Source organism: Phytophthora cinnamomi, assembly GCF_018691715.1.
Source record: "Phytophthora cinnamomi strain GKB4 chromosome Unknown Contig38, whole genome shotgun sequence".
Taxonomy (NCBI): Eukaryota; Oomycota; class Peronosporomycetes; order Peronosporales; family Peronosporaceae; genus Phytophthora; species Phytophthora cinnamomi.
In genome coordinates this window covers 683,468-698,898 of record NW_027150971.1, presented here as the reverse complement: position 1 = coordinate 698,898, position 15,431 = coordinate 683,468, and the positions used below count along the sequence as shown (strand labels likewise).

General features: G+C 53.9%; 6 protein-coding genes across 7 annotated transcripts; 2 read left to right on the top strand and 4 right to left on the bottom strand.

Annotated features, from left to right (window-relative positions):
• Window positions 1-1,242: 1,242 nt before the first annotated feature.
• On the top strand, window positions 1,243-3,159 carry IUM83_03221 (WD40 repeat stress protein/actin interacting protein; the record flags this gene model as incomplete). Its single annotated transcript, XM_067927208.1, has 2 exons — window positions 1,243-1,293; window positions 1,372-3,159. The coding sequence occupies 2 exons, from the start codon at window positions 1,243-1,245 to the stop codon at window positions 3,157-3,159; spliced, it is 1,839 nt and encodes a 612-aa protein (XP_067791825.1).
• Window positions 3,160-3,675: 516 nt separating this feature from the next.
• IUM83_03220 (CD2 antigen cytoplasmic tail-binding protein 2) lies at window positions 3,676-4,660 on the bottom strand (the record flags this gene model as incomplete). The annotated part of the gene is made up of 2 exons (XM_067927207.1): window positions 3,676-3,933; window positions 4,007-4,660. The coding sequence occupies 2 exons, from the start codon at window positions 4,658-4,660 to the stop codon at window positions 3,676-3,678; spliced, it is 912 nt and encodes a 303-aa protein (XP_067791826.1).
• Window positions 4,661-4,827: 167 nt separating this feature from the next.
• IUM83_03219 (RRNA-processing protein FCF1) lies at window positions 4,828-5,752 on the top strand (the record flags this gene model as incomplete). The annotated part of the gene is made up of 5 exons (XM_067927206.1): window positions 4,828-4,830; window positions 4,917-4,984; window positions 5,077-5,145; window positions 5,235-5,383; window positions 5,448-5,752. The coding sequence occupies 5 exons, from the start codon at window positions 4,828-4,830 to the stop codon at window positions 5,750-5,752; spliced, it is 594 nt and encodes a 197-aa protein (XP_067792025.1).
• Window positions 5,753-9,601: 3,849 nt separating this feature from the next.
• On the bottom strand, window positions 9,602-10,569 carry IUM83_03218 (TATA-box-binding protein; the record flags this gene model as incomplete). 2 transcript variants are annotated; one of them, XM_067927205.1, is made up of 4 exons in its annotated part: window positions 9,602-9,715; window positions 9,789-9,932; window positions 10,011-10,362; window positions 10,502-10,569. In XM_067927205.1, the coding sequence occupies 4 exons, from the start codon at window positions 10,567-10,569 to the stop codon at window positions 9,602-9,604; spliced, it is 678 nt and encodes a 225-aa protein (XP_067791982.1). The 2 variants fall into 2 exon arrangements, with proteins under 2 accessions (XP_067791982.1, XP_067791983.1); XM_067927204.1 differs by having other exon boundaries at window positions 9,602-9,703.
• Window positions 10,570-10,649: 80 nt separating this feature from the next.
• On the bottom strand, window positions 10,650-12,019 carry IUM83_03217 (uncharacterized protein; the record flags this gene model as incomplete). Its single annotated transcript, XM_067927203.1, has 2 exons — window positions 10,650-11,233; window positions 11,335-12,019. 2 exons carry the CDS (start codon window positions 12,017-12,019, stop codon window positions 10,650-10,652), a joined length of 1,269 nt encoding a protein of 422 aa, XP_067791975.1.
• A 484-nt stretch (window positions 12,020-12,503) lies between these two features.
• IUM83_03216 (WRKY transcription factor 19) lies at window positions 12,504-13,832 on the bottom strand (the record flags this gene model as incomplete). The annotated part of the gene is made up of 1 exon (XM_067927202.1): window positions 12,504-13,832. One exon carries the CDS (start codon window positions 13,830-13,832, stop codon window positions 12,504-12,506), a length of 1,329 nt encoding a protein of 442 aa, XP_067791937.1.
• Window positions 13,833-15,431: the final 1,599 nt, after the last annotated feature.

Below are 15,431 nucleotides of genomic sequence, written 5' to 3'. Positions count from 1 at the left end.
TTGTTTTTACAAATTATGCTGCTAAGTTGACCGGTTTAGATAAAATACCTACTCTTTGGATACGCTCTAAGCAACGATAATAGAGAACTTTAGTTTCTGGAGATGGAGCTACATAAAATTCGGATAATCCCAAATAATCTGGAAATAAATTACGGATAAAATACCCGCGGATAGTCCAATACTTAGCTCCAGTATAGGGTACCCCTATAACTCCAAGGAGTTTATTTTTGGAGCAATGCCAAAATAGCTCCAACACCCGAGATAGCTAATACCTGTGACAAATGACTTATCTGCCTACTCAAGCGATATCCGTCGGATTTCTCTCTTCTCGAGCAACATGCAGGATGTTATAATAATATTCCATTAAACGGAAAACAATATAATACGGCCGTAGCCGTAAGTACAGAGGATAAAGAAACTCGGTAAATGTGGACTAGAGTGCACCCTGAGCGCAAACGCCATTATCCGCGGAAAATAAAATGAAAAATTAGAGAATGTATGTCATGATCAAGTAAAATCAAGTGGATTGAACTAAACCTTGACTGCTTTTTGGTAGCACGAAACTTTACAGCATAGGTGACTGATAGTCAATCGCTCAAGATTCATGGAGCGGCAATATTTCTCGATCAAAGCGTGCGACTCAGGCTTCAAAAGAGGAAATTATCTGACGAATAACCCCGACAATTTTGGTTCGTCGTACGGTCCGCGCGAGCCAACATGTCTGTATTATTGACATAGTTCCTTGTGCAGACCCGGATGCATGTCTAAGTGTGAGTTTCAAGCAGTGCTCTCTCGGAGCGTGACTAGTAAAACGTGAAGGCGAACTTCCCATTCAGTATTGCAAGCAGTTCTGCTTCAGCTCCTACTACTGTACTACAGTAGATCCGATTAGGGCAATAAGGCAGTACTAAACCAGCTATTTCCTGCTATTCAAGAAAAGATGAGAGCAGTACTACAGCAAGAATCTACGTATTGTTGCGTGCTGTGCGGACCGCAAATTAGAATCCAGAGCTGTTCCACGGCTTTGTGAAAGGTTTATTGTGTCGCCGATTACTCCAGTGCTCGTCAGCGCGAAAATGAGACTGATGCTGCGCTTGCAGCTCTTTTGTGTGGCGCACACAGGTATCAGAAAGCACCACGTGGGTGCGCCGCAGTAGGCAAGGATTTCCGCTTGTCGCCGCATTGTTCACTCGCAGATTTCCTCCCCTGCTCCAAGCACCGACAGCTCCTCACCTCGCCATCATGGCCACGCCCACGAACCCCACGGAGAAGGTGCCGCCCCCGGCCCTCACGGTAACCAGTTACTATTACAGCCATTGCAATCCGTAGCCAGTTGAAGCTCACGGCGCTGCTCTCTGTTCCCGACTGCAGGCGACCGTGGGCCCGAACCCGACGACCAACCGCGGCGCCCCCAGCGTGCTGGGCATCCACCCGAAGGAGCCCAAGCTCATCTACTGCAGCGGCAAGCTCGTGGTGGTGCGCAACCTGGAGGACCCGACCGACACGTTCGTGTACAAGGGCCACAACGAGCCCACGACCGTGGCCAAGTTCTCGCCCAACGGCTACTGGGTGGCGTCCGGCGACGTGTCCGGCAAGGTGCGCGTGTGGTCGTACGACAACCCGGAGCACACGCTCAAGCTCGAGATCCCCGTGTTCGCCGGCGAGATCAAGGACCTGTCGTGGGACCCGGACAGCAAGCGCATCGTGGCCGTGGGCGACGGCCGCGGCCTCATGGCGCGCGTCTTCATGTGGGACACGGGCAACAGCATCGGCGAGATCGTGGGCCACCAGAAGCGCATCCTGAGCGTGGACTACCGCCAGACGCGGCCGTTCCGCATCATGACGGCCAGCGAGGACTTCAACGTGTGCGTGTTCGAGGGCCCGCCCTTCAAGTTCAAGCAGAACAACAACAACCTGCACTCCAACTTCGTCAACTGCGTGCGCTTCTCGCCGAACGGCGAGTTTGCGGTCAGCGTCGGCTCGGACAAGCTCATGTGCCTGTACGACGGCAAGTCTGGCGAGCTGGTCGACAAGTTCCCGGCCGCGCACCAGGCGTCCATCTACTCCGTCTGCTGGAGCCCCGACGGCACGCAGGTGCTGACCTCGTCGGCCGACAAGACGGTGCTGCTCTGGGATGTGGCCTCGCGCAGCGTGGTCACCAAGTTCACCTTCGGCGGTGCCAAGCCCCAGGTCAAGGATATGCAGGTGGCAGTGGCCTGGTGCCAGAACCACCTCATCTCGCTGAGTCTGTCGGGCGACCTCAACTTCCTCGACCTGGAGAACCCCTCGCAGCCCAAGCAGATCGTTCAGGGCCACCAGGTTAGCATCCTGTCGCTCGCTACGGAGGCGTCGCAGAACCGCATCCTGACCGGCAGCTACGATGGTGTCGTGTGCTCATGGTCGTCGAAGCTCGGCAAGGCTCTGGCGGGCACTCACCACACTGCTAAGATCACCGGTATCGCCGCCACCTCGAACCAGATCGCGAGCAGTGGCTGGGATGACCAGCTGCGCTTCGCCAACGACGAGGAATATACTGCTGCCACTGCACTGAACGCGCAGCCCAACGGCGTGGCTCTTACGGAGTCGGGCCTCGCCGTGGTGAGCACGAACAAGGGCGTGAAGCTGCTGCGCGACCAGAAGCTGGTGTTCGAGACGCCAGAGTTCTCGTGGACGCCTACGTGCGTGGCTGTCTCGCCGTCGGAGGACCTTGTGGCCGTCGGCTCGCAGGAGGACATGAAGATCCACTTGTTCGACGTGGTCAACGGTTCTTCCCTTGTTGAGAGCGGTGAGATCACCGGACACTTGGGTGCACTGACCTGCGTGTCTTTCTCGCCGGATGGCACCCTGCTTGCCGCGGGCGACACCTACCGCGAGGTGCGTGTGTGGGACGTTGCTTCGCGCTCGGCAAAGGTTCAGGGTATGTGGGTCTTCCACTCGACGCGCGTGACTAGCGTGGCCTGGGCCCCCAGCGGCAATTTTGTGGCTAGTGGCTCGCTCGACGAACGTATCTACATCTGGGACGTCAACAGTCCCATGAAGAAGCGCTCGTTCGACTTCTCTCACAAGGATGGTGTCACCGGCGTTAGCTTCGTCTCGGAGACGGAACTTGTCTCTGTTGGCAATGACGCTTGCGTTAACTACTGGGACCTGTCCGCGTAAGTGTTATCGCGAGCTCGCTCAAACTCCACGAAAGTGCTACCATCCGGCACATCGCCCGAGCCCCATCAATACGATAGATGCCGGAGTAGTAAGTAGGAGAATGTTCTATGGCAATTATGTCTTCACATATAGCAATGTTACCACAACTACGTGTTTGTCTAGCCCACCACACTGATGAGCACAAGTGTGTGCTTCGGTTTATCTCGCCGCAAAGAACTCCATCAAACGCCTTGCCTTGTTTTGCTTTTGCTGTTACAGCGGAGCCAACTCGTACGAATTGGTATCTTCAATCCAAGGCGCCAAATCTACACGTAATGTCTTGCCGCGAAAAAACGAATTTCTTGGTTCGGGATGCAGCAACAATGAGGATCCTGGTCAGGTGCGCAACCGTATTGCATATTCCTCCATTTTTCTGCTTCATGTCATAATTTGTGACCATCCCCAAGCTTTATGGGTCTTTTCGCATAAATGCGGGGCTGAACGCATTGGCGGTCCTGCATTTCCACGACAGCAGCTTTAATATGAGGAAAAATCAATCGTATCGGATCGCTTCCACGGGTTTTCATCTGCCTTCTCCTTGTCACCGTCAGCCGGGTTTTCTTCCTCCTCTTCACTGTCCTCAAAGTCATCGAGCATTTCCTGCTCAGCTGAGACCTTCTCCGTTTCCTTCTCCTGCTTCTGCTTCTTGTTCGACTCCAGCTTAGCTTCACCATTCTCTTCACTGTCGCTGCGTACTTGCCGCATATCGACAGCCGACTCCCCCTTAAAGTAGCCCTGCAACCAACCAGCACAGCACACTCAGCCCATCCACCCAATGTCACCAAACACCGCCTCCATCCCCACCCACCTGCTGCTGCCAGGCAATGAAACTCGACGACGGAAACGGTCCGTGGATCTGTCCGTCCGTGGCCTTGTACTCCCACATGACCTCCCGTTTGGGCGGGCGGTCCTCGCTCTTGCCCTCGCTCTCTTCGGCGAACTGCACGCGTCTCCGCTGGGCCAGCAGCTCCTCTTCGGGGACGAACTCCTCCTTGATCTGGCTGTACACGTCCACCTCCCCGGCCCGCATGAGGAAGTCGGCCGCCTCCGTGACCTGCTCGAACTGCCGCTTCTCCTCCTGCGTTTGCGCCGGCTGCTGCGGCTCCTTCAGCTGCTCCTGCTTGCGCTTGGCGCCGGGCCGAACGCGCTCCCGCTTCCTGGAGCCCAGCCGCTTGAGCGCCTGCAGCACCGTCTCGCGCGGCCGCAGCAGCGCGGCCAGCGTGCGGTTGGCCGCCTCCGCCGTGAGCGTCTCCTCCGCCTGGTCGTCGCGGAAGTCGCGGCGGCTCTTGGCGTGCTTGGCCGCGCCCATCTGCTGCTCCGAGACGCCGTCCAGCCACGCCTCCTCCTGCACCTTCTTGGCCTCGTCGTCCCACACGAAGTTGCCGTCCGCGTCGAAGTGGCCCTCGTCCTTCTCCTCCTCCATGTTGAACGCCGTCATGCCGCGCCGATCCGCGCCCGCCATCGCTGCCGACGAATATTGGGTAGAATGGGTACAGTGTACCGGCGGTTTAGGACATCTGCTAGTTTGTAATGTGGTGTGGTCCACTCGACAACGTCAGGGCAAAGGCTGCCTGCACGAACCACTGGCAGTGCTGGAACCAGGTCGCAGGACGCAGCAGACTCGGGACGATGGTGCGTCTCCGCTGCCTCCGGATGGCGCGGCTCCTCCTCCTCCTTGCGGTTATGCTGATGGTGTGCGTGCTGGGTTGATGCTGCAGGGAAAAGCCAAGAAGACGCGCAAGTTCGCCGCTGTGAAGCGCATGATCAGTCCTCGCGACACGCGCATGTACGTCCCCAATGGGCTGGACGGCGCCTGACTGTTATATATATTATACATTAATACTGTTATACTCACTGACTGCTTGCAATTTCTTGCAGTAACTCGGTGCGTAAGGCTGTCGCGAAGGCGGAGGACAAGAAGCGCAAGGAAGCGGAGCCCAAGCAAATGTACGCAAAGCAATACTGCGTTGGCGCCGGAAGACGAAGGTTTATTTAATATTATTATATGTGCTGCTGCTTGTGTCGGTGCTGCACAGTGACCAGATTCCGTCCAACATGTTCTTCAAGTACAACTCGGCACTTGGACCGCCCTACAACGTCATCGTGGATACGAATTTCATCAACTTCTCCATCAAGAACAAGCTCGAGGTGGTCTCGGCCATGATGGACTGCCTGCTCGCCAAGTGTGAGTTGGTCCGTGGACTTAGTGTGCAGTGAAATATCTATTGACGGAGAACGTGCTGATGCAGGCACCCCGTGCATCACGGACTGCGTGATGGCAGAACTGGAGAAGCTCGGCCACAAGTACCGCGTGGCCCTGCGACTAGCGAAGGACCCGCGTTTCGAACGACTGCCGTGCACGCACAAGGGCACATACGCAGATGACTGTTTGCTGCAGCGTGTGCAGCAGCACCGCTGCTACGTCGTTGCGACGTGTGATCGTGAGCTCAAGCGCCGCATCCGTAAGGTCCCTGGTGTCCCCATCATGTACATTTCCAACCGCAAGTACGTGATTGAGCGGCTTCCTGAGGCCAACGCGGCCAAAATCAAGTAGGTGGTCTTGCTTGTCGAGCACGGAGAACAGTTCTAAATATTCGATTGGAAGGCCGACACCGCAAGCGTGGCAACGCCAATGGCCTTTGCCAGCCCGATACATAGACGTATATTTTTTTTGAAATTGCAGGAATAATGATTTTTTCTCACCCTGTTACCGGATGTGTTTCATGTGGCGTCCGTTCAAGCCAAGCGTCGTCTTCGCCTGGCAGCAACATGGTATCCCGCGAGGCAGGATCAGTGACGCCGCAGACAACTAACAGAAATCCTATCAACTCCCCCGTAGCGAAGAGCTCTATTTTGCAAACGCAAGCTGCAGAACGCAAGCGTCTTCTCGATGATTACTTTGCGAGTACAAAGCTGCTTCAGGTGATTCAAGATTTTATGACAAAGCTGGCCACAACATTCGAGACACAGTTCCGATTGCCAGCAAACCCGTATCCCGAACTTCTCAACGTGATGCGCATGCACGAACTTCGACAAGCTTTTGCTCTTCAAAGCAACAGCAGCGGTGCATCTCTGGAGTTAGCAAAACTCAGTGGTCAAGTTCAAATACCCTCACCGTTTCAAATTTGCAGCGTGGAGCACGAGCAACTCGCGCTACCAATATGGGGGACCACATCTGCATTAGAACAGCTTACTGGAGCCAATTTGTATGGTCTCCTGGACCAGGTAAATTCCTTCTTTCGTGGGCTTGTCCTGTTTAAGGAGTTTACTGACGATGACTGTCGAGGGAGTGCGTATGGTGTACTCGTTGGTGAAAGTATCTTCGGTTATCGATTGGGGAATCTGCCGCCATCCTTTCTCAATCTGGAAACTCACGTGTTTGTTTCTGGTACTCATTTAGAGAAAGCGATGGGGGTGTTTGCGCGGTTCCTGCTCAAGCAATTGCACGAAGCGGCCAATTCAGCGGCAGCTGTTGTATCTCATTCCCCGGAAGAAGCTGCAGTGTACAGTGGTTGTGTTCTATGCGATGGAATCATTATGACACCGCAAGCTTCATCTACTACTGAATTGACTTCTCAACAAGCAGAAGCAAACATGTGGAGAATTGACCGTGTTATGGAGAGCCGAAGCGCCTTTATCACCGCTGTAAAGACTGCTCTTGTGTCCAAATCGTTTATTACCTTCACTCGATACGAGCTGGTGAAAATGTCGAATGGTGAAACATTTATTTGCCAAGTAGAGCAGGCGTTTTTCCTTCATTTTGCCACGGAAGACGAAGCGAAGCTTACAGACAAGGGTAATGTAACCCTTGCGTCACGACAGTCTTTTATGGCTGGAAGCCGAGCTCTCACTTCAGGGGTCTTCTTTGATTCGAAAGGTGCTCTAGAGGTTGCTTCAAGATTTATGATTGTAGAACAAGCTACACTAGAAAACGAAGAGAGAAAGAAGCAATCACAGAAGAAAAAAAAACAAACGGCACTCGTCGATAGTTCGAGTTCAGCTGTAATTCTACATGTAGAGTTGAGACCACGTCCCAGCTTCATTGGTATTGTGCAAGACACTGTCAACAAACTCCGCAGGATGGAACTTGCAAATGATACATTCCGACAGTGCGTAGACAATCTCGTTGGATGTTTTGCTTACAATCTTGGGTATCTTGCTCAGGCTCACCGAGTGTTGGTAAGTGTTCTATTTCGTCCAACAATTGCCGTTGCGAAGATTACAATGATTCAGGCGAGTTTTGCGTCGCTCGAGACTATGATGAACAAATTTCTAGAGGAATCGAATACAGTTCCACCTACATCCGTACTGCATCCTGTTTGCTCTTTATTGCGTCATTTCTATCGTCAGGCCCAACTTGTGTCAGAATTGAAAGACGATCGACAGATCAACGAGTTTGTGGAGGGACTTCGGCGTATTGAAGAGCTATTGTTGCTGGTGGTTCGTATCGTACTCAGCGACTTCCTTCATTTTGTACGAGACGCAAATTCACAAGCCGAACAAATAGCCAGTACTATCTCTACAGAGGTGCAACACGAAGATTGCCCCGCTGCTCTTGCTGAAGTTGACGTGCTCCGAGCCCTTGAAATGGCAGTCGAAGAGCGAAAATATCCAGCGACAATCATATCTGAAGCAGTGTTTGCACAAGCAATTATTGATTCCTGCCTCGATGTCGCCCTGGAAAGCGCTGTTATGAACACTGTCGCGGTTCACCTACCACCGAATCCATTTATTGATATGTCAATGAATCTGCAGGTCTTTGCTTTACGCCAGCTTGTCTGGAAAAGTGACATACAGCAAACTGAGCGACCACCAATTGCCACCGGAGTGTCTTCAAGACCAGAGCTCTTTTCAATGGAGGGTACAAGCCTATGTGCAGTAAATCCAAAATTACTTCAGCTTGTTGAAAGTGATCGCATATTCAAAACTCAACAATGGCTCGCAGATCGTGGTGTTCTTTATGAAGGTACCTACAAACCATCAAAGAGTTCTTACTCTGCAGCAGTTTTTCCAACGCTGCTAATCTTTCATCCACTTCTCTTCGCTCAATCGAGTATGAATGGCAGTGATGATTCATCACACCTGAAAGAGCTTGATGTTGTCGAACATTATTTAGTGGAAGGAAAAGAGATCAGCCAGGCCCAGAAGTTTTTCCTTGATGCAGTGCGTTCCGATTTAAGGCGGGTTGCCTCAAATATTCCTACAGGGAATAACTGTTGGCAAATACAATCGCAACTACATGGGCTAGACCCTCTCGGGCAGGTAGCGGCAGTGTTGGATCTCTCTCTATCGACTACAGACGAGTTCATCAACGTGCTTCTTGAAGAGGTAGCGAAAGCACAATTGATTCTACAACTTCTCATTCAAATTGCCGAAGTAAAAACTGCTGGCGATAGTAGCAGCCTCACAATACACAGAGTGACGAAGATATACGCATTTCACTACTGCCCTACGGACGACCACAATGAAGCTGGACCGCCTGCATTTTTGCCACCGCTGCTATTGTTTCGGATATCGGAGTACGGAATTTTCTTTTCACGAGAAAACGCATTACTCTATTTCAAAGGCATCGAGTCCGTGCATTCCTGTGAAGAGTCGAACTTATCGCGCAATCTCTGGACTCCATACGCATCTCAGGCATTTCAGCTTGGCGATACCTTTTTGATGTATGAACTCGACGCCGTGCACAAAAACGGAAAATCTTCAGGTTCACTGAGCGTGCCTGCTCGTGAGCTGATCAATCGACTTCTTGCACGTTCCGATATTTGTCAAATATATTCACTGGTACGTATACTAGCCAACTACTTTAGTACGCATACACAAACTATCTCTAACAGCATGATTCTGTTTTGATCAGGAACAAACCATAAAGTGGCTCCTAGATGCGCTGCAGATGAAGATAGAACAACTCATGGCGTCGAAATCTCGCAAGGAAGACAATTCTACCACGGTACCTCCGGCCACGTTGTTTATTATCCACCATCGGTTGGCCCTTGATATCATGACCAAAATCGAAAAGATGATTGTTCCTCTGAATCATCAACTTCAATTTTTGCACAAGACATCCGATCTCATCTCAATGCTGAGGAGAAGTATCACTCGGTGGCAATCCATTCAACCTCCAACTGATGCAACGCTTGAGCTTGGACTCAAGCAGCAAGAGAAGGCACCGGGTAATATTCCCCTTACTCCCCGCGACGATCCCGTCATCATTACCAACGACTTGGTAGACAGTCTTCGAGCTACGTGGATACTGGTGCTTTTCTTTCGCTTTTCATACCAGCGAGCCTTCTTCTCAAATAATAACATTTAACGAGAGGTGATCTGTACCGTAGAAAAAAAAACTAAACAAAAAATATGAAAAGACAAAATCACATTTAGTTAGTAATGAAAATGGCAGTCCCTAGTCATCGAGGTGGGATTCGTCGCTAGTATCCGTCTTGAGGTGAAGTCCCGGTCCTCTGTCACTACCAGTGTTTGGATCAATTGGTTTGGGATCCTTGAACTGGCAAAGAATCTTACAATACCATTCCCAAACATTAACAATTTGCTTGAGCGTATCCCGATCAGTATACCTCAACAAAGCGTACCGGGTAAATCGCTTCACAGGCCGCGTATAGCTCTCGCGGCTCCTTTGAGTCAGTGAAGACCACCTTCCCGCTCACAAACACGAGCACCTTCACCTGCGGCTTTTCCAAGCGATAGATCAGCGCCGGATACAGCTCCGGCTCGTACTGCACCACCAATGGCAGTCAGACTCATCAGTACTCGCTACCAACGACAAGCATGCGTAGTTGTCTCCAGCTACTCACCGTGCAGCAGTCGCTGTGAGCGAATGCGATCGCCTCCACGAGCACGCGGAAGCCTAAGTCGCATGTGCCCACGACGTTCTGGATCTTGAAGTCAATGAGGTTGACTCCTGGGAAGTCCATCTTCTGGATCACCTGCGTGAACCTGCGAGCCACGTTCTTGATGGCTTCTTCGGTCTCCGCCCCCGTGCAGACCAGCTTGCCGTTGGCGAAGAGCATGGCCGTGGCCTTGGGGTTGTGCAGCTTCATCAGGATGCAGTTCTTCTTGGGCACTAGCTCCGCCCGGCGGTGGGACTTGACCAGGAGGTTGGTCAGGTCGAAGCGCATGCCCAGGTTGGCGGAGCACACAAAGTTCCTGGGCGTAACGAGCCATTAATGAGGTTAATAGGAGCTTTAGAAAACCACCATTTTCTTTGCTGGTAGGCGGTGTTATGAGAGGGAAATTGCACTAGCTGCTACAAAAGAAGAAGCGGATTATAGGTACAACGTCTTACTTGATGTGGAGCTCGGGAACCGTCGTAGCGGCGGCGAGGAGTTCGTGCTTGGGCGTCATGGCCGCCATGGTTGACGAGGAGGTACAATGAATAATACACCTCGACAAAGTACGAATGTATACGGAGATGGCTACAGTTGACGAGATGGCTACATCTGGTTGCTGTACGTCCGCGTGAAATGCAGTTGCTGCACGGCACGAACGAGTTCGTCGTCGAATAGTTTATCGCCGCGTTGCTGTGGGGAGTGTTGGTTGCTTCTAGTTGCATTGTTGCGAGTACTGGTAGCGAGTTGCTGGCGCTGCATCTCGAGGATCGCCAATCGCTCCTTCAATTTGGCTCGCTCGGTCTCAACGTGTTCAGCGATTCTCTTGGCTTCTCCGAGTGACGTCGGGTCTTCTGAACTGGAATCCTGGCTACAGTGATTGTTGTTGAGGCGCTCTAGCAGCTGCGCACGCATAGCAAGAGCGCGCTGTCGATTTCGAGCGACGACTTTATCGCGGACTCGCGCCTTCTTCGCTGCGATGCGTGCCTCCTCCTCCTGACGCATTTTAGCAATGGTCTCCTGCTTTTTGTGAAGCAGAGCTCGAAATCGACGCTGAATTTTGGATGCGGCTCGAGAACGGTGCAAATGAACAAGCAGGGTGTCGCGACTCTCCTGAATCTTTGCTGTCTTCGTCGCAGTTTGCTTTAGCTGTGCTATCAGCTTCTTGTCTGCGTCGGCCTTCACTCTTGCTGAAGAGGAGGAAAATCTGACAGCGTTAGTCCTGCTCGTACATGTAGGCAGAGTTCTACTAAGGAAGGGCGTAGTGTCGAGACATCAGTTGCAAACGTACCCTTTTCAGCCAGGTCCTTTTGCAAAGCCTCGCTGGAGCTCCAATTGATGTTGAAGCCGGCGGGGGCTTCAGCTTCGCCCTCCGCAGATGGACCCTTTGCCGCTGTTTTCCCAGTTCCAATAATGCTTGTCTCGTTCGAGCTGACGTAGCGGAGTTTCACCTCTAGAGATCCGAGCTCGTCCTGCAGTGTTGTGAGAAACACCACCTCTCGAGACGAGGCCAACGCTTCCACGTCCTTCTCGCTCAGCTGCCACCCGCTCGTCCCGACATACACTGTCTGTGGCCGGGATCGTGCCGACGTTCCGCCATGAGAGCGCGGTCTTAGCATAAAGAGCTGGAAATCTAGTCGAGGTAGGATGGTCTGCTGGTTGGTTGTGCTCTTGATTCGAGCTGCAGCTCTTGGGGCTTCAGGCAAAGAGAATCTTGGGCAGTTGCTACCAGGCGCCGCTCCCTGTTCCTCCCAAGCCACCGTAACAGTGCGGAAGCACTTTTGCTGCCCTTGTTGCCGAGCCACTTCCGCAAGTGAGCATTGCTCGCCATCTTTCCCTTCCACAGAGCGCAAAGCTGCGTGTGCGACGTGCTCCGTGCCGCCGACTCGGGTGAGAGACAAGAATCCGTCCTGGCGAAGGAACAGCGAGCTGGAGAGCCACACGCGTGCACGCACCACTCGCACCTCGATTTCCATGTCCCTATCGACTCCCTGGGTAGGTAAACTAGCCGCGCTCACCAAAACAAATGCCAACAACTAAAATAGGCGACCGCTTCAACTTCAGCGGCACATTTGTATACGGAAATCCGTCCCCTGGGCTCAAGAGTCTTGGGCTCAAGACACTCTCAGCCACACATCGACTTGGCAAACACGCTACTGTACCTACGACCTTCACTGAAAACGATAAACAGTGCAAAGCGTAAAACAAAGTTGCTTATATATACATGAAGCCTCAAGCACGGAGGCTCTCAAATAATACTTCCCACCAAACTTCACTCGGAACTCCTGCCGTACCATCAGCTGGTCCTTCCTCCTTATGCAATCTTCCACGCACGCGTTCCTACAGAGAACACCTCACGCTCCACTGAATAAATCATCCACACCACGCGCAGCTCGGTTCCTGGCAGCCCCTGCCCAGCACACTCAGCTTATAGCTCCGCTCGTGCTAAGGGGTAGCTGCTCAGGAGGTCATCGCGCGCTCGCGGCCGTGCTTGATGCAATACCCGTTCTTTTGCACCCACTTCTCGCAGCCCTCCGCCTTGCACTTAATGCCGCCGCCGTGGCCGCGGCACAGGCCCTTGGACTGGCTGCTCTTAGGGCAGTCCGGATGCTTGCACCGAGCGCCACCGCCATGGGCCTTGCACAGGCCTCGCGACTGCGCCGTCTTCTCGCAATCTTCGAACGAGCAGGGAGTGCCGCCGCCGTGCGCAATGCACTTGCGGTTCGCCTGTGCGCTCTTATTGCAGTTCGGGTGCGAGCAGCGCTTGCCGCCTCCGTGCGTGCGGCACAGCCCACGGGAGCGAGCAATGTTGCTGCAGTTAGCATATCTGCACACGCGGCCAGTGCGCGCGCTGCTGTTGTTCAGCGCGGCCTGGGCCGCAGCGTTCGCCGCTGCCGTCATGGCATCGCTGCTGCCTTCACTGCGCCCCACGCTGGAGCTAAGCAGACGCATGCCGCTGTCCTCGTCCTCGGATGAAATCGACATGCGGTCGGCTCCGTCGAACGACATGCGGGAGCGTCTCCTGTCCTGCAGGAACGACACGCCCGGGAGCGACTGCGAGTACAGCATCGGCGACGTGGACGCCGCCGACGACAGCGACGAGTTGGAGAGCGAGCGCAGCGGGGCCTTCGGGTGGTGCTGGTGCAGCAACTGAGGCTGGTGGAGCGGCGAGGGCGACGGGGACGGCGACTGAGACGACGACGACAGCGTCGACACGTCCGAGAACGAGCGCAGCGAGAGCGGCGGCGGGCGCGAGGCGATGCCCAGCGACTTCAAGTGCGTGCCGGGAGAGTTGCGGATCGAGTTGAGCGACGGGAGTCGCGGGCTCTTCTCCACCTTTGCCGACAGGAACGGGTTGTGCGCCTTGCCCATGGGCGCGGCGGGGGCCGACAGCGCCATGCTGGCGAACGGCGACACGGGCGGGGCCAGGGGCGGCGTCGAGTGCAGGTTCGAGACCGAGCCGGAGCCGCCGTACGTGAAGGCGTGCGACGTGGTGGGCACGCGCAGGCGGCCGACGTCGGGGCGCGGCAGCGGCGAGATGAAGCACATCTCCTCCTTCTGCACCTGCAGCTGCTGCTCGAGCTGGCGCTGCTCCTCGAGCTCAGCGGCCGAGAGGCCGTCGTCACCCACCGCCGGGGGCTGGTAGAAGGCCGTGGAGGCGCCCAGCTGGCGCTTGAGCGGGTCCGTGAGCTCGCGCACGCGGTTGTTGGAGTCCACGAGCTTGAAGGCGGGCACGGAGGCGGGCGCCGAGCCGTGCAGAAGCTGGTCGCGCGGCTGCATCCAGTCCATTCTCAGGGGCGAACTCGCTCGCTAGCGACTTACAGTGGAGAAGGCCGGAGCGGAGACCTGAGGGCTGCGGCGCGGAAAGCGGAGTGAACCGGGACGGGCGCCGCCAACAGCGGGAGGCAGTGTGGCGCACACCACGAGTGCCAGCACCGGCAGCGCGGGCTAGGGCGACGGGGTGAGGAGATCGCCAATACAAAGCCCAAGTCAAAACAAAAAAGAAGCGGCGATGGGCCCGCCGTGATGGGCAACATGTGACAGCCAGGCCCACTTCAGCATCACCTCACAGTTGGGGAGCACGAAGAGACCTGCCCTCCGCGCGCGGGCGAGGCAGGCAGCGATGGACTGCCCGAGCGCGCTCCCGCCGGGCAGCGCGTCTGTACAGAGCGTCTTCACTTGTAGAACTGCGGTGTCGGCGATCGTACTGCCAGGCTCGTTCTTCCGCGACGGTTGCTGTTCGCAGCTGTTTCGTCGCTCGTGGGTGCGTCCTACGTGCGACACTCACTGCAGCGTTGGTAAAGCCAACGTAGTGCTGCAGCAAAGTAAGAGGGAAATATTATGGAGTGAGCGTGAGCAAACAGCTCTCTCGTCGAGTGAGGACTGTGAGTCTAACTTATAAACCCAGGATTTTTTTGCCGAGCCGCTGAAAATTCTCTTCAAGTGTGAAATCTGGCACTAAAGCGTTTCACTGCATGCATGTCTGGAACGTAAACCTAACTTATATGAGTAGATAAGCAACATAATGGGTCAGCTAATCAATCTATCCTCCACCTCAAAAGATTGCTTGTCGATTTTTTTATAATAACATTGTAAACGTGATAAATCAGCATGCACTATATTGTATCATCCTGTTTTTGTAAGTTGTATTAATACGCTCAGTAGGTAAAGCGGGATGTACATATTCGTTGTTATACTTTAGAATTGCTGAGGTTCGACATATCCACCTCGAGATTATGCGGAGTGGACTTCCCCCTCTTCTTGTCGAGATACATTAAAATTGTTCACGTAGAGAAAGCCCTTCTGGTAGCATGGGTAAACCCGATTCGACCGCTAAAGAAATTCGATCTCCCTTTTTTAACAATATAGCCGTGTAGTGATTGGCCATCCTAAACTTCAGCATATCGACTTTTAGCTCAGATCTAATGGCCGTCATTCACACAGTGAGCTTGTTGTTGAGCCCTGCTGTAGTTTGGGATGCGTAACGCTTATACATACATAGAGGGCGTGCGAGCCACTGATTTAAATTAGTCAGGGTGTTAAAAGATACCTTTGCAGAGCCGGGACTTGCGTGCCTCGTCGCTGCTTCCGCAGCCTCGTCTCTGCTGCGAAAGTCTCGCCCATTGCTTTCTTCTCGTGATGTCTGATTGCCCGGAAACAGCCCCGACATGCGGCCATCGGGCTCTCGAAGAGGGCTCAATGGCAGCGGCACATGCACCTGCGGCTCGTGATACTATATGCCGACCTCACCATGGCGTTCCGGTACGAGAGGCGCCGAGTCGCTGCGACCGTCGCAGGCGCGATGGGTGCCTCAAATCCTCGAAGTTCAGTGAACTGAGAAAGGGCGAACGGGGATGCGCTGCCACGTCCCACTATGGAAGACCAGCC